General features: G+C 40.5%; 3 protein-coding genes and 1 long non-coding RNA gene across 6 annotated transcripts; 3 read left to right on the top strand and 1 right to left on the bottom strand.

Moving 5' to 3' along the window:
• Positions 1–1,037: 1,037 nt before the first annotated feature.
• Positions 1,038–18,740, bottom strand: rundc3aa (RUN domain containing 3Aa). Of its 2 annotated transcripts, XM_042504736.2 has the most exons (12): positions 18,726–18,740; positions 16,721–16,996; positions 7,804–7,931; positions 7,459–7,592; positions 7,231–7,316; positions 6,990–7,079; positions 5,528–5,608; positions 5,283–5,448; positions 4,567–4,724; positions 3,623–3,736; positions 3,355–3,461; positions 1,038–1,992 (listed from the first exon to the last, which is right to left on the bottom strand). In XM_042504736.2, exons 2-12 carry the CDS (start codon positions 16,825–16,827, stop codon positions 1,850–1,852), a joined length of 1,314 nt encoding a protein of 437 aa, XP_042360670.1. In that variant the 5' UTR covers positions 16,828–16,996; positions 18,726–18,740; the 3' UTR covers positions 1,038–1,849. The 2 variants fall into 2 exon arrangements, with proteins under 2 accessions (XP_042360670.1, XP_042360672.1); XM_042504738.2 differs by lacking the exon at positions 18,726–18,740 and having other exon boundaries at positions 7,816–7,931.
• On the top strand, positions 8,305–14,424 carry zwi (zwilling). The gene is made up of 2 exons (XM_088069391.1): positions 8,305–9,190; positions 11,834–14,424. The coding sequence occupies exon 1, from the start codon at positions 8,516–8,518 to the stop codon at positions 8,762–8,764; it is 249 nt and encodes an 82-aa protein (XP_087925517.1). The 5' UTR covers positions 8,305–8,515; the 3' UTR covers positions 8,765–9,190; positions 11,834–14,424.
• On the top strand, positions 9,197–14,424 carry LOC148186434 (uncharacterized). 2 transcript variants are annotated; one of them, XR_015774865.1, is made up of 2 exons: positions 9,197–10,877; positions 12,710–14,424. It is a non-coding gene; the product is annotated as an uncharacterized LOC148186434 (long non-coding RNA). The 2 variants fall into 2 exon arrangements; XR_006106703.2 differs by having other exon boundaries at positions 11,834–14,424.
• On the top strand, positions 18,391–22,007 carry rnf113a (ring finger protein 113A). Its single transcript, XM_042504742.2, has 10 exons — positions 18,391–18,548; positions 19,121–19,200; positions 19,287–19,385; positions 19,535–19,642; positions 19,910–20,019; positions 20,203–20,309; positions 20,431–20,520; positions 20,599–20,692; positions 20,771–20,877; positions 21,858–22,007. Exons 1-10 carry the CDS (start codon positions 18,443–18,445, stop codon positions 21,923–21,925), a joined length of 969 nt encoding a protein of 322 aa, XP_042360676.1. The 5' UTR covers positions 18,391–18,442; the 3' UTR covers positions 21,926–22,007.
• Positions 22,008–22,030: the final 23 nt, after the last annotated feature.

The raw sequence follows: 22,030 nt of genomic DNA, 5'->3' as shown, positions 1-22,030 counted from the left end.
ACTCTCTGAGAGGCAGCATGGTAAAGTTCTTGTGCATCCATCAGTGCAGGGCTCAATCAGCACCTACAACTGCAAGAAAAAATCAACAAAAAATAAAAAGCATCCTGATTACTATTACAGTTTTCTTACATCTTCTTCCCAGGGAGGTCAAAGGTCGAGGTCTGCTTTAAAACCGCAGCCGTGCAGGTGGAAGGGGCTTCAGCATCTTGGTTATGCACATGTCAGCAGGATGGACGCTTGCACGTTTACTAAAATGTTTTCTCTGCAAAAAATATTTTTATCCATCTAGATGAGTCATTGTACAATCCAGTCTGGCCAAGCTGGTCAAAATAACATTTATGTTGTTTTCATATTGAAGCTATCAATGTTTTTCCCTGTAACACCCTTAGATTAGTATTCTCAGCATGTGTACAATATGTTACAGCACACAATGTCAGACCACAAGATGGAGCCAGAGCACATGTCCATTCAGCCAGCTCCTTAGTCCAACACCTCTATTAACCCTTTGAAACCTGGATCAACATCAGCTTTCTTTTGCTGCTTTCAGATGCCTTTTCCAACCCATGAAACCCTTTGAAACCTGAGCAAAGTGGTGTGATTTCTTTCGAAAACATTCAGAAAGAAGGCAATGACCAAACGTGGAAAGAAATGTCCAAAAAAATTGCAAGAAATTATTAAAGGGTGAGGAGAAAATTACCCAAAAACTATTAAAAATAAGAGGAAAGGATTATTAGAAAATTACCCAAAAAGATGTTCAGAAAACTATATTTAAAATTATAACAATTTTATTTTTAACATATAATAAGATATATAAAATAAATATGTCTTTTTTTAGCACTTTTAAATGTCATTTTCTTATTGCTTTTGGTTTTTTTATTTTTTTGTGCTTATTTTCCGGTAATATTCTTTCCTACATTTTTTTTGGCTCTGTCTTGTTATTTGTACTCATGTTTCTGAGTCATTTCTAAAATTACTGCTTTTGTCATTGTCCTCCTGTGTTGCTCTCCATACAACACTGTGATCAAAACAAACACACATAATGGAAAAAGGCAGTTTATTGCAACACAAAACAAACAAAAATAATCCAATATATGCGTGTAAAAAGAACATACTGCTGTATTTGATCAAATCAAATAAATGAAAGGAAGTGGTAGCTTAAGATCTGATAGATTCAACAAATAGCTGCACATATTTAAACAGTGTTTGATTACTCAAGCAGGAATGATATGCACGTTCAGGGGTGGCAGACCCCAGATACAATCCAGTCCCACCCATAAAACATAGCCCAGGACAGTCTGTAAAACCCATCCTCCACTTTGTATGTATAAGCTGTATCTCTTAAAATGATCATCACATCTCTCTTTGCAAGTGGCTGCATCCAAAGAGCTGCAAGTGCTGTTTTGGTTACATTTTGACAAGAATATTGAATAAAACAGGCACACAAACACACAGGAAGAATACTGATATTCAAATAAGGAGAACAATTTAAGGAAATAAATAAATGCTTTGGAAAAAAAGGTCTGACAGGAGAGGAATTGCACGATGTCGGATGAAAGGGTTCACAGATAGTACAAAGTGGTTATGGGAGAGTGTGAGAGAGGAGTCGAGCGGATAAGGCGAGGAGAAGGGAAAGAACCAAAAGAGATGGATCCTTTCAGCTTTATGATGACTTCACTCTCATGTGTACAAAAATCCAGAGCTGGCGTCATGACTTTCCTGTTCTCACGGAGCTGTTGATGGTCTCGGTGGATTGTGGCAGCGGGGGGATTTTGGTCAGGGGTTTATGGTCAACGCAGCATCACCAGGCAGACAGGCTGGGGGTTAAATCTCTGTTGTTGGTCTGGAGCTCCTAGCTGGGCGTGAGCGCGGGGCTGGGTTCAGTGCTGATGTTGACCAAACACTCGCTGGACTTGAGGCTGGCCAGGGACTTGGAGCTAGGTAAAGAGGCCAGAGAGCCACACAGACCCAGCATGGAGGGAGTGTTGTCTTTTCCTATGGGGACAAAACAGAGAAAAAACACAATAAAATTGAGCCTGTGATCGTGCATTCTCAAGCTGCCCACATTGAAAAACCATAAACAGCCATCAAGTCTGCCTTTGTATGAGTTTGTATGTACATGTGCATGGGTGGCTGCCTCTGAAAGGCTTTTATGCAGCAGTGAAAGGAGTGCAAATATATTCCTACTCAAGCAGAAATGTTTCTTTACTACTGAGTCAAATCTACAGGAATGGTTAATGCTGTCTACAGAGAAGGGGAAAGAAAAGGGAATTATATCTTAAATCTATAAAGCAATACAACCTAAATCTATTGATAATAATTTGGATGTTAAAGAAAAGTGGTAATTGGAAATTAACTTTGCTTTTAATAAACATTGATCCCTGTAAATACTGGCAATGCACTGTGTTTGTGTGTGGTTCTTTTTTGTTTGTTTCTCATTTTCATGTCTGTTTTGTTTTGTTTTTAACTTTAGTTAATATTTTATTATATTATTACTGGTTTGTCTGGACTATAAACGGTGAAGTTTGGGGTATATGCCAACTTAACCCTATAGCTCAATTTGTGTGATAATTTATATGCGACTTTTTGTGACCTCCATGTCATCAACTTTAACAATACTTTCCAAAAAAAACCTATGCAATTCTGTAAAATGACCTAATGTGACCTCTGGGATAATCACAACCTCATGAAACTTTACAATCACAAACTAGAGAACATTTAGAGGGTGGATGACTTTCCTGATAATGTCTTCAAAGGGAAATATTAAGTCCATCTTTGCCTGAAAAATTAAATTAAAATAAAAAAATATATGGTAAAACAGCTGACGAGTTCCAATTGCAATGAAAAATGTATGTATTACTAAAAAGGACATTTTTTGGGATAAATGAATTACCTTTGCCTGATATATCAAATATAATACAAATTTATTTCAAATTATTTCCATATCTGAAAATTATTTTTTTCAAAACAGTTTTTTGCATTTTGTCAAAAAGGCCAATAAGCATGTCATTGTCCAAAAATTAGAAATCTGGCTAATATTGCACGGTTCAGGCTTTACAGGGTTAATAGATACATTTTAGGGAGTTATATCACCATTGAAGATGTGCTTTGTAGTGTTGAATATGGACATGAAAAGACTAAAAGTAGAAGTATGTGAACTTTATTGTGTGTTCTATCTATTGTCCTTGTGTTGAATAAATAAAAAGTTTTTAAAAATGTATTCAGTTACGTCAGAATATTTCATAAACTAGTTTAAGTGCAGCAAAAAATAATACCGCACACTACAAATCCCTGCATATTTAAATGTTGCAGTGAATATATTGGGATGAATGTTGTAGCAGTTAAAAGCCTTTTCACCTGCTGAAGTCCAGGCAGCGTCTCCGTTCTGTCTCCCATCAGCCCTCTGGGAGTCAGAGTTCAGACTGACTTCAGCAGATAGTTGCTCCAAACTGTGGAAACTCCTCCTGATCGACAATAAACATCACAAATATCTGAAGTTCTTTGCATTAATTACATCTATAAGCACTTGCTTACATGTGCGATGTGTTTTATTGACTAATATCATGTATTTGGATTCAAGAAAATAAACAAATAAAATAGATTCATGCTGTTTCTGTAAGTTTACCTGCGGAAAAGCTTGACATCACCCTGGTTGTTTGTGATGGTGGACCACTGGTTGACCAGCGGGATGGAGAGATCTTTAGCCAGATGAGAGGAATCACAGGGCATGAGGGCAGAGCTGCAGGAAGCACAGAGCAGAAAGAAACCAGTTCAGAGGCGATGCGTTTTGTTTTTGCAAGCAAATATTTTGCTGAATATCAAAGGTGGCAGCATCCAACAGAGCCCCCAAATTTCCAGAACATGGTTTTAAAATCAGCACGGCTCACAGGGGAGTTTAAAAACATCAGTTGTAATGGAAAGAAAATGTGATGGTTTGAGGATGCTCAAACTGATGATGGCCCTTGGATCTACTTTTGGGATTTTAGAAACTGTAGGTCGTGATGGGAGATTTTTGCCAGTAACAGGTCATTTTGGAGAGAAGGCGTTCCTATTGGCGGTTCTACAAATGCAGATGCACATCCCTTTGATGAAAGCCTGAAATTAATGGCTGATAATTTGTTATTTCCATATTGGAAACAACTGTCTCCACTGCAAAGCAATCAACAAAAGGAAAATGAACGTATCAAAAAGAATCTACAAGACAGTCTGACATTAAATCAAATGCCCATGGTGGCAAAGGCGGAGCGTGTATTTTCAAATTCTGCCATTTTTGGTATTTTTTTCTAACTTTTTCCAGTTTTCTGCCTACCCTAGGTTTAAGTAGTTTTATTAACAAAAGTGTATATTCTACTGAGGAGTATCTTCCATCAAAATAGCAGCTGTTTCTAGTTGTAGAGTTAGTTTAAAACTCCACCTTTAACTCCTCTTTTAACCCCTGCTGATCATGTACAGATCACATAATACTACAAAGCTAATATGTTTGCTCATGTGAGAAGGAACGAACACGGTTATAGTTAGAGCTTTTCAATGAGGTAAATATGATCCAATGTTTGTTATTGTGTCTCTCACAGTTGTGCCTGCAGCTCCAGCACGACGGCCTCCAGCTCCTTCTTCTCCTGCTGGCTCTGGACCGTCAGCTCCTCCACCTTGCCTCTCAGGCGTTTGTTCTCCGTTTCCACGTTCTTCAGCTGTGACTCCCGCAGGCGCACCAGCTCCTCCAGGTAACCCTGCAACATGAAAGTAAGGAGACAGGGATTTGTGGGTTTAGAAGCCCATAATTTAACCCTTTGAAACCTGGATCGTTTTCTTGTGCTGCGTTCAGATGTCTTTCACAAGCTTTTTGACCCTGTGAAACCTGAGCAAATTGGTTTGATTGCCTTCGAAAAATATGGGGAAAAAAATGACCACCTTGGCAAGAAATGTCCCACAAGTTGTAAGAAAGGAGACAAGAAAACGACCAAAAAATTCATTTTAAAAAAGAGGAAAGGATTATAAGAAAATTCTCAATAAAAGGAATAGAAAATTCAGAAAACTACATTTGTAACTATATCTTAAAGAAAAAATGATAAAATATATATAAATTAAATACTTTCCCCCCCTTTTCCCCTTTCTTACAGGGAATTTTCTTTTAACTTTTTCCCTAATGTTTTGCTAATTTTTGGGTCATGTCTTGTTAGGTTGCTCATTGCCTTCTCCCAATATTTGTGAAACTAGTCAAACCAGATAGCTCAGGTTTTAAAGGGTTGAACAGCTTCAACATGGTTGTAGTAGCTGTTGTGAGTCACCTTCTGGGCGTAGACAATCTTAAATCTCTGCTCCATCTTGCGACACTTGTTGCTCCAGCTCTCCTCATCGGTCACCAGAGGGATGTAGGGATGCTCGGGGACACTCTCCTCGCTGTTACTGCTGTCCACACTGCGACGGTCGTCTTCATCGCTCAGGTAGTCGTAGCTACGCGGCAGAGAGGCAACAGTTCTTGCACATGCACACAAATGAGATGCTAAAATTGGAGTGACCGGGTGAGTCTCACCTCTGAGTGAACTTCAGGTAAGGTGTGTAGTCGATCACAGCTGGGGATTTCCCATCCAGAGTCTCCCCCTTCAGGCAAAAACTGCACAAAAAAAGAGAAAAAAACGACCTTGCTTTTCAGGACGATCTGTAGCTGAAAAAGAGTTTTATGTCACAAACCTGAAGAGTGCTTACATTATCATTAAATATCAATGTATTAAAATGCAGCATGTAAGCCACGTATGCAAGAATATTCGGCTTTATGTGTATACAGTACATGCAATATGCTATATATAAAGGGCACTTTTATGCTGCATGTGTGTCAGACATACCTTAACTTACATAACTGATACAGAAATACATTAAACATGAGAAAGTACATACACTGCACATCTCATCATAATGTATTATTCATGAATACCTACCTACTTACCTACTACAAGGTGGGGGAAAAATTAATACAACATAGTATCATGATAGTTTGAATGGTAATATCAAATCAATACACAAGCGCCAAGTTGTCACTTTTTTATGATATAAAAGACTAATATTGCAAATATAAATTAATCTTTTGATAGCCCACTACAATAATGAAATCAATTGATTTTTCAGTTCACTAGAAACATTGTGCTGCAGTAAATATGACTGAAGTCAAATGAAGAGACTGAAAGAAGAGAGGGTTTTCTTTGGGGGACATACTTTGCATTTGAAAAAAGTAAAACATTGCTATATTATTCAATATATATTATTGCAATAATATATCATATTATGATTCCTAACAACTTCACAGAGTTTCTAAATGTAGGAGCTGGAGTCAGACGTATTGATATTTATTTGATGTATTTTTTTATTTAAAAAGTAATGGCAATAGGTTGGAAGTAGCTCATTATTTCAGTACCTGCACTCCTAAAATAGTATATGCTATGCTATATGTTACAAATTTAAGAATCTTTAACCCTTTGAAACTTGAGCAAATTGGCATAATTTTATTTTTTAAAAACATGGAAGGGCAACAAACAACTTAACAAGAAATGGCCCAAAAATTGCAGAATAATACAAAAGAAATCGCAAGAGAAACATCAAGAAAGTGATAGCTAATTTTCAGATCATTTCTTTTCCACCTTTTACTTTTTGTTTGTAGTTTCCATAACATTTCTTGTCAAGCTAGTTATGTCTTTCCTCTGTTTTTGAACAAAATCAAACCAATTTTACAAGGATTAAGAGATTTAAATGCTAGATAAAGGCATCTGAATGCAGCACAAAAAAGCGGATATTGACTCAGGTGTTCAAGGGTTAATTCCCAAATATTGGCCCTAAAGACAAAGTAGCAGGCCAGGAAAAGGTTGGGAGATAAACCTAACTCAGGAAACTAAAACAAATATTACAAATATAAACCACCTAACTGTATTGGTTTAAAAAGTCTTGGGTGTTGTGGAGCATGTATTCACGTATTGAGACACAGAGTCTGCCATGTGTGCCTTCACCTGAAGTCAATGGCACTCAGTCCAATCAGCATCCCGGTCAGGACCTGGGCCTCCTCCCTCAGCATGATGGCTCCTTCATCATAGAACCTCCTGTCAGGTGAAGAGGTGGTTATCATCTCTGAACTTTCAGATACTGATACGCAAGGTTTAAGAGGTTTAAATTCTAATTACAGGTGTCTAAAAGCAGCACAAGAAAAGTGATGTCTATTCATGTGTTGAAGCGTTAGGTCATGAGTCTGACCTGGTTGTCCTCGTGTCTCTAAGTGCTGTGGACACATATTCAGACAGGCGTTTCTCCATTAGCGCCACCCGAATCCATGCACGCCCCTGTAGGGGAACCACAAGAAGTGAGTAGAAACAGAGAGCTTTCTTTGCTGCTCCCTCAAGCAATACCCCCCCACACACTCACACACACACACTCACACACTCACACAGTCACACACACAATTCTGCATAAAGATATCCTTGCCTTGGCTCGTGATGTACTGATGTTCTCTATGTTTTCGATGCTGGCGATGCAGTTGTTCTGCACCTTGCTGCACGCCAGCCGGATATATTCCCAGAAACTGCGCTGTCCATCTGAGCTGAACCAGCTTCCTGAACCTGGTCCAAGATTAACAATGTATCATTTCTGCAAGCATGCAACCACAACAGTGCAGCTAACTCTACAATCATACATGATTTTACTGTTTGAAAATATTTTGTTTCCATGGTTAACGCCTACTGTAATATATGCTATAGGTATCCATTCCTCAGTCATGCATTCAAAGTCATGTTCACTGATTTGTCCATCTTTTCCTTTGCTAAATGTTACCTGCAGTGTTACCTTTGAAGCGGTGGCTGAGGATGTGCTCTAAAATGGCGGCAAAGTTAATAAACTCCTCAGATGAGTCATCTATGGGCTCTGCTGTGTACTTTTCTAGGAGAGTCTTTACAGAGAATCTGAAACAGAAGCACACAGAGAAAGCAGAGTTAGAAAAACACAAAACAATACAATGGAAAAGCATTCTACTTCACATATGTGAAGAATTTTAATTTTCTGTCGGTTGTGTGCTGCACAAGCTACTGAAATGCAGCCGTGTACTGTACCCAAGCAGACAAACGTACTACTGTATTTGAACCTCGCAACAATAGCTGGGAGGAGAGCTTTTTTTTTCTTTTTTTGGGACCACGCCATCTTATCACACTGAGGTCACCCCAATTGTCTTGTGTACTGCACAATGTACCCGTTCAGTGCTTTGGCAGTGGTATCATGAAAACAATACAATTAACCCCCTGTCTTTTCAGCCTTTGCGCACGCTGTGCTTCCAGGTCCCTTTGGGTCTCGTCTCTCTGCGGGACCGGCCAGCATCAAAGAATGATCAAATAATTCCCTCCCCCTCATCTATACATGGTGGTCTGATCTATTTAGGGCAGCCGCGGCCACAGCTTTGGCTTTTGACCCCGCTGCACTACAGGCAGTTATGCAGCTTGCATGTTAGGAGCCGGCATCCAGGCACGGGCTCGGGCTGACTGCCACCGCTTCGATGGGCAACACTAGCATCACCGAAGGCAAGACTGCCCTTGCAGTGGGAAGCACCTCTATAGCCAGGGGAAAGACGACTGTAGCCATGGGCAACTCCTCCATCTTCAGGGGAGTGACCACCACCTCCATGGGAGACTCCACCATCCAAAGGCAAAAGACGACGGTGGCTCTGGGACGGGCCAGCTTCAGCCGGGGAACCACGACTACGTCCTTCCGCAAAGCCTTGACGTCCAAGCGTCGGAACACCTAAATGGAAAGAACCCCTGAAGCCGGGACAAAGACGCCCAAAGCAGCAAAGCAGTCCAAAAAAGACTCTAACAATGAGTGGAAAACCACATTCTCGTCAAGCAAGACCTCCTTCACCAAAGGCAGGGTTTCGATCCTGAGGACTAAGTACGCCATCTCCTGGGGCAAATCCTCGATTTCCTGGAGCAGAACCTCCATAACTTTGTGCAACATCGACATAGCAGTGGGCAAAACATCTGTGACACGAGGGGAGACCACGAGCTCTCTCACCACTGTGACCTTCACCCATGGGACCAAGTCTGTGTCAGTGGTCAAAACCACCCTCACCAGGGGCAAAGAGACGCACAGCAACATCTACTGGGATTTTCACACATGATTCCTGCACACTCTTAAAATCCCGCGGATATTTCTATCTGGTCAGGGTTAGCAGGTCAGTCAAGAGTCAATAAAAAACAGCTGCTACATGTATGTTTGTGATCAATGTGTGTGTACAGATCAGTGTGGCATGACATTATCTGTTTGCACAAGGTGGATTCCCAAGCAGCAAAGTGCAAAGTGAGTTGCAGATCTAATGGGCTCACAATCATGGGCGAGAGTTTCCGAAGTCGTGCTGAGTGTGTTATGCAAATATGACAGAGATGACACGATGGTTGATGGTGTGTCCATTTGGAGGGGAGGGAAAAGTGTGAAACAGCTGTGTGGGATGTATGTGGAGACACAAGAGAGTGTGTGTGTGTCATCAGCACTGTTCTCATGTATATAGTGCATGTGCAGCCATGTCGACATCTTTGGTACAAATGTGGTATTTTTTGTGCATGCTGATGGGATGCCTGCATTTTCATAACTATGCTGCCACCAGAAAAACAGTTTTGGACTGTAAAAGCTGGTTGATGTAACGATGCTTATAAAAGTAACATGTCTAAACACTGCTTGGCTTGATTGTTTTGTAAATTTTTGTGAGACATTCTACCACCTGAACGACAAAAGTGGTAGATATTAAAGACTCAAATTCTGTGATGACATGAAAACGGTTTGGCGAGGACACGTATGGGTAGTAAACACCAACTGAGGGAACCACACCCATATTTTATACGGAGGGACGACACAAATGCATGAGGGAAGCAATCAAAGCTTCAACTCTGCGTGAAGAACATGAGCACATTCAGACTTTTTCTTATCAAATCTGACACTGTGCAGCTCATTTTACATATGGTACATACGGTCGTACACAGAGGCTATGTCTTACAATCAGAGGCTATAGGGAACAATGGCTCAGAAGAAAGTGATGTCACCACAGATTGCCCCCTTTGCAACAATGTGTCCTTCAACCGTCCGGTGTCGTCGTGGAGATGGGACAATCGCTCCACTGTCCCCGTCCCCCCAGATAGGCTGTGGCCACCTACGGCTGCCTCTGTCCATTCACAGGGACACATGGGTGGTATGTGGCCTTCCAGAACCCACGTCGATCAGCTCAACAAGGGCATTATGCGACACGGGGGTCGCGCTATCCACGCGTAGCATTCTGGTCTGCTCTGGATTGCAGCTGATGTTACTATTACCCCCGAGGGGCAGAGCGGGACGTGCTGCATGAGTGTGCGATGCTTTGTGTCGAGTGAGCCCCGAACCCCGCCGTCGAATCTGGGTCAGGAAGACGAGCTTCTCCTCAATGGGCAACACCAGTTTCACCGAGGGGAAGACGGCCTTAACCCTGGGCAACACCACCATAAAGAGGGGAAAGTCCAAGCTTGCCATGGGGAACTCCTCCATTACCAGGGGCCGGAGCACAACATCGCTGGGCTCCTCCACCATTACCAGCGGGAAGACCAAGATCGCGCTGGGGGGCGCCTCTTTCAGCAGAGGGACCACCACCACCTCTTTTCGGAAGGCCATCTTTCCAAAGCGCAAGACGCTCTAGATAGAGGGGACCTGATCGCGGGGTGGGGGGACTGGCACAAAATGTCACGAGAAAGAAGAAGAAAGAAGAACCATCAAAGAGAACATTTGGGCGCCACTAAAGCATCTGCAAGGGGTCGGTTCCAACTGAGAGACAAAACTGGATTTAATTTACTTTTGGACGTTTGACTTGTTTGGTCGTGCCGGATTTATCAAGGAAACAGGTCAGTGGCATCTAAATTCTGTCTCATAATGTTTTCAGCAAAAACTAAGTAGGTCAGTAAAGATTTCAAGGTGTAATAGAGCTGCAGGATGTGGTGTTTTCCGACTCCACCATGAGCCACAAACTAAAAAAAAAACTTGGCAGGTGAGGCCGGTGAGCACATTAGATCTTCTTAGAAAGGTCTGTTTGAAAGCGCTCCTTTGACATGACTTAGGCACGTTTTGTTAGATAGGATTTTGTAAAAGTCTGTCTAAAACTTGAGATGAAGAGTGAGGTCGCATCTGGTCATTTGTGCTAACTCCCTGTGAAAGAAACAAAAAAAATCAAGCAATTCGTCATCATGCAGACTGCAGAGTCCTTGGAAAACCACCAAGTGCCCCCAGTGGTTCCCAGGGCCCAGTATGGGAACCACTGATTAATGGCTACCCTTTTGTTAATTTGGTAGCATGTAAAATCATAACAGAAGAAAGTCAGCTGTTGAAAATGGCCTCTCTGACTCGATAAAGTATCAGTGTGATCTCAGAAGGAACATTACAGTAGATTATTTGAAATCAAGTGGAATACTTTGATGTGAAGGGGGAATTGCTGGCATGCCTCAAATGCAAATGTATGGAGTCGAATAGCAACATGCTCTTGGTACGATTTGACACTGAAAAACAACTGCAGGGCCCTTCTAACAAGCTTCTTTTGTGCCCCCTCTCACTCAGCCTGGATCGCCGCCAAGCCCACTCTCAGCTTTCTCTTTAAATGCCCTCTTGTTCTCCCCTCTCACCCCTCTACTGTACTTACACAAGTGCGTTTGATCCACAGCACCACCTAGGAGAACCAAACTACATTTATCAGCAGTGACACCTCAGCCAAACACAAAACCAAGCTTCACATTAACTCTCTGAGCTTTCTTTTTCCCCCTAACTCCTTTCTCTTTCTCTCTCTTCCTCTTTCTGTCTCTCTCTTTAGTCTTGGCATAACCAGCAGGATCAGATGACACAGGCAGACTCCTCGCAGGCCGCAGCATTGTGTAACACCAGTCAGTGCTGTTGTTTATCGTCCTGGACTGTCGAGGGAGGCGTCCTGTCCTGTCCTGGATCTGCGCAAACAGCCATGAGAAAGAATGCCGTGCGCTCTGATAAATGTTAAGAAAAGAATCATTTGGGCCGAATCCAAACAGACTTTGAAAAGATGTGAAAATGCAGCTACAGCAGGGCGTGTCTCTCTCTCATCTGCCCCGTCTGTGAATAAGCGTCCAGGCAAAGTGTTTTATGGTCAGTGGAGGTGTAGAGGGATTAGGGTGCAAGATGGAAAGCAAGGGTGTTGGGCTGAGAAATTCTGAGAGTGTAAAGCAGCAAAGCAAATGAAGAGTAACAGGGTGTCGCAGAGAAATTGGTGGTGAGACAGTAAGAGACGCCCAAATGTTTAGTCAAACCTACAAAAACTTGTGCTGTAATTTCACATACTTGATGGTAAAAATAAGTGTAGCTTCAGAAATCAAGGAGGCTGCACACATATGCAGGTTTTTTCTATTTATTCCTTAAAAATGATGGAACTGAGAGAGGTGGAAAGTGGCGCCCATTGTAACTGTTCTGCAAATAAAAAGGCACAAAGAGCCACCCACTTGCAGAAGCATGTCCACAAGATATGAATTCGTGCTTGTGTTTACTACAGCACGCACAGAACATTTTATTCCCGACAACAGAGCCACACCCCGGAAACCTCAGCCAAAGATGCACCACATCTCCTTTCACTCCCTGTTCCTTTTGTTTACAGGACGCAGCTGAGGGGATGACACCTCACCTCACACCTGTCAAGTCTCACTCATCTTATCTATGTTTTTAGGTTCACCGTGGCAACACTGTTCCTCCAGTCTCGGACGACGGCATGAGAGCTCATAGCCAGAATAAAGCAGCAAATTTTAAGCATTACAGTACAGCATGTGGCCTGTAAACAAATTGCCCTGTGACTGCTCAGATAAACAAACCATGAAAAAATTCCCACTGACTGCAAAAAGGCTCGGCCCTGCCTTGTTGAGATAAAACCTGTTGCTAGTGGCAACAGCACAGAGATACAGTAGATCACTATGACACTGCTGTCACTGTGGACACCATAGATATTATTAAGTCTCTTCAAAACCACCAAGTTCCTTTGGATTTTCTGATGCTTTCAGGTCAAAAAAAAACCAGCTAAATATAATTCTTTTTCCATTTATTACTTCAACTCAGCTGACATGAGGAAAACATCTGACAAATTTTGGACTGGTGACAAAATTGTGATAAACTAAAAAATGCCTGAATGACATTTTGAAGCTGCAAATTTTTTCACCTGAACACAGCAGTCTCTTTCATTATTTTTAATTATTCTCTGCTATAATTCTTAATTTTAAACATTTAATGTAACGCTGACACAGGACTCTTGAATCTGTTCAGAATCTGTTCCCTGTGGTGGTGCAAATGTTTGATCAGGTTCTCCGATAGTATACCCAAATGTCTATTGCTGTACATATGTGTTTCTCATTCAAATGGGCTCTGACACTGTAAACAAGGCACTGAATCATTGAGCAGACGTCTGTGCCTGGTACTTGAGGCCCCACATTAGGCCGGATCACGTAAATACACATTTTTTAAAAAAGACTGTGATGCCAGTTTGTCTTTGTTATGACCCAACAGACAGGTGACAGGTGAATTTCTCGATCCAAAACCTGAACAGAAACAGCCCCCTTCTCTATAGTTTCCCCAAAAAGACATAACTTTATCAAACGACTTGTTGGGAAATGTTAATCTCTGTGTGTGCTGATTGTATTTTGATGTGACAGCGAGGGAAAAGAGGTCAGACTTTATATATACACATACATGTATTAGGGTTAAATAAGGCTTCTAATATAGCACTAACGTCAGCGTAGTTATTGTAGCCAGGCAGCAGTTGAAGCTGTGGAAGTGGCTGTGTCTCAGCAGCACGACAGAGCCTGGATCCTGTATCCTGCACCAACATGACGCCCAGCCTGCTTTAGTGCACAGCCAGGGGCCCACTGCTGATTCACGATCTCGCTCCGATAAGACTGTACGAACACACTTGACTACTTGAATCAAATCTGACCAGAAAGAATGGCATCAAGAAGAAAAAACATTTCAAAAGGGTCAGAAACATCATGAGGAGATGCAGATCTGACATCTAAACAGTCACGCCTGGAAGAGGTTGCCCTCCACTGAACCTAATCAATGTCATGTTGATCAATAGAAAATGAAAGAAACTGTGTAGTAAGCATTACTGATGGAAAGCTGTTTGGGATTTATTTATGTCTCGTCCTGTGTCTTTGTCATTAAAACGCTTAAATTATTAAATCAGTCTTAGCAAGGTCAGGCCGATCTGAAAACAACAGTGTTTTGTTCCCTCGCTAATCTTTCTCTGTGTTGTGAGTCCCTTGTGAGAACTTTTTTTTCTTTGCAGGCATGCTCTGTGTGATGTTGTGTGTTTTGCTTCACTGTTCGTGTCGCTAAAATGCAGACAGGACCTTGAGTAAAAAGGTACTGAAATAAAAATGCTTAATTGTGTGTCTATTTGAGAGTCTGTCTTCTTCATTAAAAAGAAAAAAATCACTGTGAATAAGGCCAAGACAAAGACAATTTGACGTCTTCGAAAATAAAACAGAAAAGAGTTAAGAGCAGGATGTGGATGCATGACGGCACTTTGGCAGAACGCCTGCACACTCTACACAAATAATTATGTCCCCGTCTGCATTACAATTTATGACAACAGTCAATTTGCAATTCAAGATCCATAGCAAAGCTATAATAAATTTCAACCAGAGCGCTATAAAAGTATCAAAGAGAGGCTGTAATATTCCTGCGAGTCTGGTCATATCACAGAATATAAAAATACAATAAAGCAGGATAAGGTCATTAAAATAGCCCAATCAGGCTCTGGATTGTTGGTTGAACAAAACAAGCTATTTGAACACGTCACCTCTGGCTCTATGAGGAAAAGTGTGTCTTGTAATTTAATTTTATTTAATTTTTTAACATTTTAGAGACTTAGCAGTGAATCAATTGATCAATTTAAGAGTCTGCAGATTAATTGACGCTGAAAATAACTGTTAGTCGCAGTTCTAATATAAAAGACACATTTTAAGCCAAAGTTGGATTAATTGTTGCAATATGAATTTAAGACATAATAAAAAACAGATATGTATTTTCCGGAGCACCACTCATGACTGCAGTTTATTTGTACTTCAATGATTATAGTAATGTTTTAGAAAATATCGAAAGGATATCTTCAAATAATAACATAAAAGCTACAACAGCTGACGGATTATCAATGCAAAACATTAACGTAGGTATTGTACACTTTATGTATATTGTAGTTATAATATTTTCATTAACAATTATGGCACATGGAAAGAGAAAATTGTCAATTCAACAATGAGAATCGCAGTTTTTAAAATAATAACAATACTTTATTTAATAATAATAATAATAATAATATCAAAGTTCTGTGCATGTTATGTATGTTGGACCAAACCACCAGATAACATGAAGAGGCCATCACAAATATTATATTATTGAGTCCCTCAGAGATGGTTCAATCCCAAAAATAATATTTATATAAATACTACAATATATCTTGAGTGTGCTTCACTCTATAGTATATTTTATTTCAGCTATTTCAATCATGGGTTTCCAACCTGAGGGGTCACAACAAAAATCTGAGGGTCACAAGATGATGAATGGGATGAAAAGGAAAAGTATGTATGGAAATTTTTTTTTTCTCTTAATTTTTGCTTTTTTTTCATGTATACTCGCTTCCTTCATGTTGTTCACCACCCTGAAAATCACACTTAAATTAAGAAAAAAACATGTCTTTTGGGAAAACTGCTCACCAATCATATTTACATTTAAGACTACCTGCAATTAGGGGTTACAAGTAAACACGCCTTCATTTTAGGGAAGTTAAGGAGACAAAAATGTTGCTTTTGGCCACATTGAGATACAAAACAGACGACGTCAAATATCAATCATGTGGATAAAAATGACACCACTGCCATTCAAAAGAAGAAGCCTCATTACTTACCCAGTAACTTTTGAGCACTAAATTCAGAAAATGTTAATTATGAGCTACTGGACAGCTTATAATGTGAGTTGAAGGTCCTCTCAGATTGTGAACCCTCTGATGCACATTAGTGTACAACACTAACCTCTCTGAACACAGTACAAGACAGTGATTTATGACACCACACATCACAGTCCATCAGCACTGGCTGTACTGTGCAGGCTGAGGGACACTGATGGGGGGAGGAGTCCTTGTACTGCTCCCAATGCCCTTGTCCCATTCAGGCACTCACAGTGATGGAGGAGGAAACATATTGACTGTTTTTTTCTCCAGCTCTATAATAGACATATTAGCCTCATTTTTTTATGCTGTGAAGCTGAATTTATCAGTATAGACAAGGATCAAGCAGGTGTTTCAACCTGTTAAAATAAAGAGACTTTCCTTTGAGAGATTTAAAATGGGTTCTACATAAATATAACACCAAATATATGAGCTTTAGAGGCATGTTATAGCAAAGTGCATGCAGAAAAATGAAAAGTAATCCCTTGGGAATATTCCAGGTCTAAGCGGGTGTGATGTCAGGGGTATGTGAAGGTGAAAACGCACCTGCCTTCTCTTCATCCTTTGCATTTCTATAAATATGTCCATTTTTCTGCATTATTTCCCATGTAGTGTGTGTCCTGCTGCCCCCTGTTTCACCTCAGCATTAAATTAACACCCTCCATTGTGGTCAGGGCTTTGAAATGACCTGAGCAGCATGCAGAGACTGGCACTTGCTGTATAAATGGACGGTGTCGTGATGTGTACCTGCAAACCGTGATGAGGTTTTTTCGCTCCACACCGACGCTCCGAGCAGACGCCTTTTTCGATGTCAGACCCATAGCCATTGCTGTCTGAATGCAGCCCGACTCCATCCAGCGGCGGCCCCGGGGCCTCTTCGGGATCCGTGCCCAGGCCAGGACCCCTCCCTCCGCGGGCCCTGTGTCCTACAAACACCCGCTGTCCTCTGCGGGGAGCCGCGGATGATGCTGCTGCTGGAGGAGGAGGAGGAGGAGGACAGGACACAGCAGCGGCCACGGTCCGCTTAGAGATGATAAAATGCACAAGTTCCGGTGTTCACTTTCGAAATAAAATCCCATTCACATATTTGCGCTTGATTGTGCTGATTGTCGAATAATGGTACTTTTATTTCCAACTTTATTTCCGGTCGTATTCAGGGTGTACGTCATGCACTTGGCACAGTATAGTAAAATGATGCCTTCACGTACGGTTGTATTACTCGTACAAAATATCTTTTAAGATTGAAATACGCTTTGAAAACACTATAAAATACACCTCTGTTCATTTTTAATTGGTTGTGTAAACACAGTTATTTTTTAAATACATGGTTTTATTTTTATCTGCTCATGCCAACAATATATTATGTTTTGTCCGTAAGGATTATTATGTTCCAAAATCAAGGATAAAGTTCCCAAATTGAGGCGTTGTTTTTCAATTGACATACATTTTTAAAGCACCCCTGACAATCATTGTGACAGAAGCATAAAAAAAACAGAAACTCTTCTGGTAAAAGTGAAGCACATTTGAATTTTTTTCAAATCTGTGGTGTTTTATTTTTCTATTACACTTCATTTGTTTATTTCTATTGTCCTTGCTTTATATGACCATTCTAAAGCTGCTATGTGTATACAGACTATTATCTGATATCCCTTCATTTTGCATAGTACAACAAATTGTGAAACATTAAGTTTTAGGGTGGAGAGAACATCCCAAAAGAAGACATTGTAAGCCTACATTGGGCTACTAAATGTATTAACTTTCATATCCTAAAGGAAAATGGGTTTATAGAGGTAGCACAACATGGCAGACACCCAGTAACAGTGACAGCTTATAGTGTCACAGCACACAGGGAGAAGGAAAACAAAACAACAATAAACAGTAGCTTCACCTTTTTACATATGATATTCTATTTACTGCTTAAAATCATGCTGACAAATCTAAGACATAAAATAGTGCAGAGGTTAAAATATTGCAATAAAATATTACATAAAAAATTAAAAAATACATATATATGCCAGATGGATGTACAACAATTGCAAAAAAATATATATTTTTTGTATTTTTCCATTCTATATTTATGTTCTTCTATTTTTATTATCTACTTTTGCATTTTTTAACATGGAGAATAAACAACAAACACATTAATGCACAACACTGTCCCCACCTTACTTACGTTCTTGACTGTTGATGTACTTTGCCTTTATTTTTATTATTGGTATGTTTATTGTATGCACCAAACACAACAAACCTTATTGTGGATCTAGATGAAATGAATGTAAATGCATCATAAACCGCGTGTGTGTGTTCTGTATGTAAAATTACATTAAACGTTAAGTTTCTTAATGTATAAATACTTCGAATAAGTATTTATTTTAGAATAAATGAATAATAAACAGTGACCGCTAAATACTCCGCGACACTAGAGGACGCTGCTGTGCTAACGGCTATTATTTATACACTGAAGGCAAGATGGCGGAGTCTGACGAACCAAAAGCGGGTCCTTGCACTTTTCTGTTCAAAAAATCGACAAAGAAATTCTCTGGACGAAAGAGAAAAGCAAGCGACAGCGACAAAGGTTTTACTCAGTATTTGAGCTCATGCTTGTATGTTTTTGAGGGTGAAAATCCCTTTGCCGGTAACGCTGAGGCTTCGTTAACGGTCCTAAAATGTTAAACACAGTCCGCCGGCCAAGTGTTCATGTGTTCGTGTGTTCCTGTCTTTAATAAGAACAATAATAATATTTTATATTTACCTGATAAAAGCCAGACGAACCGAAAGATGAGAGCAACTCTGTAAGCAGGTTGTGAAATATTGCGTCTGTTAAAAAAAATACAGCAAAAAACAAACTAAACAGTTGCCTCATTTGTGTTGCGTTTCAGTGCCCTCGGAATTCGGAGATTTATGAAATGTTTGCGCAGCCTGCTTTTTGTGGCTTCACAGCTTAAAGATACAGACATTAGCGTTGTAATTTGTATTTAAGCAAAGCTCACAGTGAATGTACTTAGTTACTTTACACCAGGGGGCAAAGGCAGATCTAGTGCCAGCTATCATCTTCTGGGGGCTTGAATGCTACTGATACTGTTTGAGAACAGCATTCTGATGTAATGACAAAAGTCTTAAATTTAGTTAAACTCTTTTGTTTTTCAGATGGAAACAGTGATGAGGATCACAGCTCTGTGGTCAGAAGAGAAAAGAAAGATAGTCGAGTCAACCCCATGATTCAAAGGGTACCATAGAAATAACAATATTCTGAAATCTTATTAGAATTTAATTCTGAGGTTAACCTGACCCATTGTGTCTCCTCCCTGTTCAGACAAAAAAGGTGGAGAGAAATGAAACATCTTCTAGTGACAGCGAAGATGACAAAGAGGAGAAGAAGATCACTGTTGCCTACAAGTCCACGCGGTCAGCAGTGAGTCGAGACTTTTCTTTTATATTGTGTTTTGGAAGAGTGGTTGGAACCATAAGTGCATAAATGGTCCTAATTCCCCCAGTCATTGAAAATGAAAACTGCAGAAATCTTTCTCACTCTTCTATTATCTCAATCTTGCCCCAAAAAAGAAACCAGAGGGACCAGAGGACATGGGTGCAACTGCTACATATGAGCTGGACACAGAAAGAGACAAGGACGCTCAGGCGATCTTTGAGAGGAGTCAGAAAATCCAAGAGGTATAGGACAATACATGATGCCACATTTTTGCAAAAAACTACAATTTAATCTACATATATGAAACGTTTCTTTGTTCATTTAAATACGTTTATTCATTTTTTATCGTCAAAAATATTGCTCAACTGAGCTTTGAATGATGTAATATCACCATATCGAATCACCAACTTTCTAAGGTAGAAACTAGCATCTGCTTAAATGTTAAAACATGCACACAGTTTTCAGTAAGTTATCCTTTAATGAGGTGATGCCTTTTCCCCTTTCTACAGGAGCTCGAGGGTAAAGAGGATGACAAAATTTACCGCGGCATCAACAACTACCAAAAATTCATCAAGCCTAAAGATACCACTATGGGTAACGCCTCCTCTGGCATGGTCAGGTGAGTACATATTCATTGTATGCTTTCACAAGACACTCTTCACCTATAAATGCTAATATATAATCAGTTTTTGTCGATACATATGAATAAAATCTTTATTGGATGTTTTCAATTATAACAGATATAACATAAATAAAAGAATCTTTTCAGCAAATATGGTTAATACGTGTCATTTTTTTACAGGAAAGGACCAATCCGAGCCCCTGAACACCTGAGAGCCACAGTGAGGTGGGACTACCAGCCGGACATCTGCAAAGACTATAAGGAGACTGGTTTCTGTGGTTTTGGAGGTGGGTATGAGACTTGTACCAGTAAAGTATCGGAGTACCCTCCCCTGTTGAATAGCTAAAGCTTTTTAGCGTCATAACCATTCAGTTCAGTGTTCCTCATGTTCTTCTCTCCTGCTGTTAGACAGCTGCAAGTTCCTCCACGATAGGTCAGACTACAAACATGGTTGGCAGATCGAGCGGGAACTGGAAGAGGGCAGATATGGAGCCAATGGTGAGTTCACGTCAGGTCGGGGATTTCATGTCATCTTATGTGGCGGCACTTCCTGAACGAAACTGTTCTTTCTTCTAGATGACGAGAACTACGAGGTGAGCAGTGACGAGGAGGATTTGCCTTTTAAGTGCTTCATCTGCAGGGAGTCCTTCAAGAACCCCATCATCACAAAGTGAGCCTCTTTTCCTCTGATTCTTCATTGTTTGGAGCTGTGTTTTTGTAATGTGTTAACCACTTAACTGTCTCCTAGGTGTAGGCACTACTTCTGCGAGACTTGTGCACTTCAGCATTACCGCAAGTCCAAGCGATGCTACGTGTGCAACGCTCAAACCAACGGTGTCTTCAACCCTGCTAAAGGTGAGTGGATTCTGCCAAAAGACCTTTGAAAAGGAGGAATAAACGACCTCTAAAGGCCCAGACGCACCAAATCAACATTAAAGAGTAGTGTCAGCAAAGGCTTTTTATCTTTTAAATGTTTTTTTTTTTTTTAATTGGTGATGACCATCTAGCACAATGTATGTTCTGGGCCTCTGTGAAAGGAAATAAGGCTTCACACCAGTAGACTGGATAATCGATTAATCAATTTGAGTGTTTGTTGTTTTTTTTAAGACAAAAGAAAAAAGTCAAAATTCTCAGATTCCAGCTGCTTGAATGTGAATATTTTGCTATCTCTACTCCTCTATGATAGTAAACTGGATATCTTTGGGTTGTAGATGAAACAAGACATTTGGGGACGTCATCGTGGGCTTTGCAAAACTGTGATTGGCACTTTTTACCACCTTCAAACATTTTACAGACCAATAAACTAATGGATAAATCGAGAAAATGATCAACAGATAAATCAACAGTGAAAATAAGTCGCAGCCCAACATACCAGCAGGCGGTGACAGTCTGTATTCATCATTCAAAAAGGGAACCAGGAGGACCGACAGGACAGATTCAAGACACCAGTCAGCCAGTTAGCCAAGAAACAACACAACCCGATGGTGGCAGAACAGAGGGTATTTACAGTGCGCGAGCAAAACAATTACACAAACAGGAACACACCACTTCTGCTAAAGAGCACAATGGCTCAAATTTAATCGAACTTGATATAAGAAGTTTGTTCTGATCTCATGCCCTCTTGACTTAGTCGTTAGCTGTCCTCCCTGTTTCTCTTCTCAAGCACTGAGCTGAACAATCAAGAGTGTTTTCATTCACCGATGGGCTCCGGCTGAAAAACAGCCAACAAGGACAGACTAGTGCCAATTATAGGACATGCCGCAAAAACTACAGCGACAGATGCCCATCATCGCTTAATAATTCCCTTCAATCCATTATTTTTCATGGTGTTTCAGAGCTGATGGCGAAGATGGAGAAACGCAATGCCGCAACAGACCAGCCACCATCAGATGAGGACGACTAGATACCTCTGAACCTTTCAACCCTCCCCTTATGTGTTTGTCTGTGTAAATTTGGAATAAAATGACTTTTTTTTAGACGGTTAACTTTCTCACTGTGTGGTACCATC

The sequence above is a fragment of the Plectropomus leopardus genome, chromosome 18, assembly GCF_026936395.1.
Source record: "Plectropomus leopardus strain MGB_pleo_1.0 chromosome 18, ASM2693639v1, whole genome shotgun sequence".
In the NCBI taxonomy this organism is placed as follows: Eukaryota; Metazoa; Chordata; class Actinopteri; order Perciformes; family Serranidae; genus Plectropomus; species Plectropomus leopardus.
Note: the sequence above shows the minus strand (reverse complement) of the source record. Positions and strands in the feature narration are given on the sequence as shown.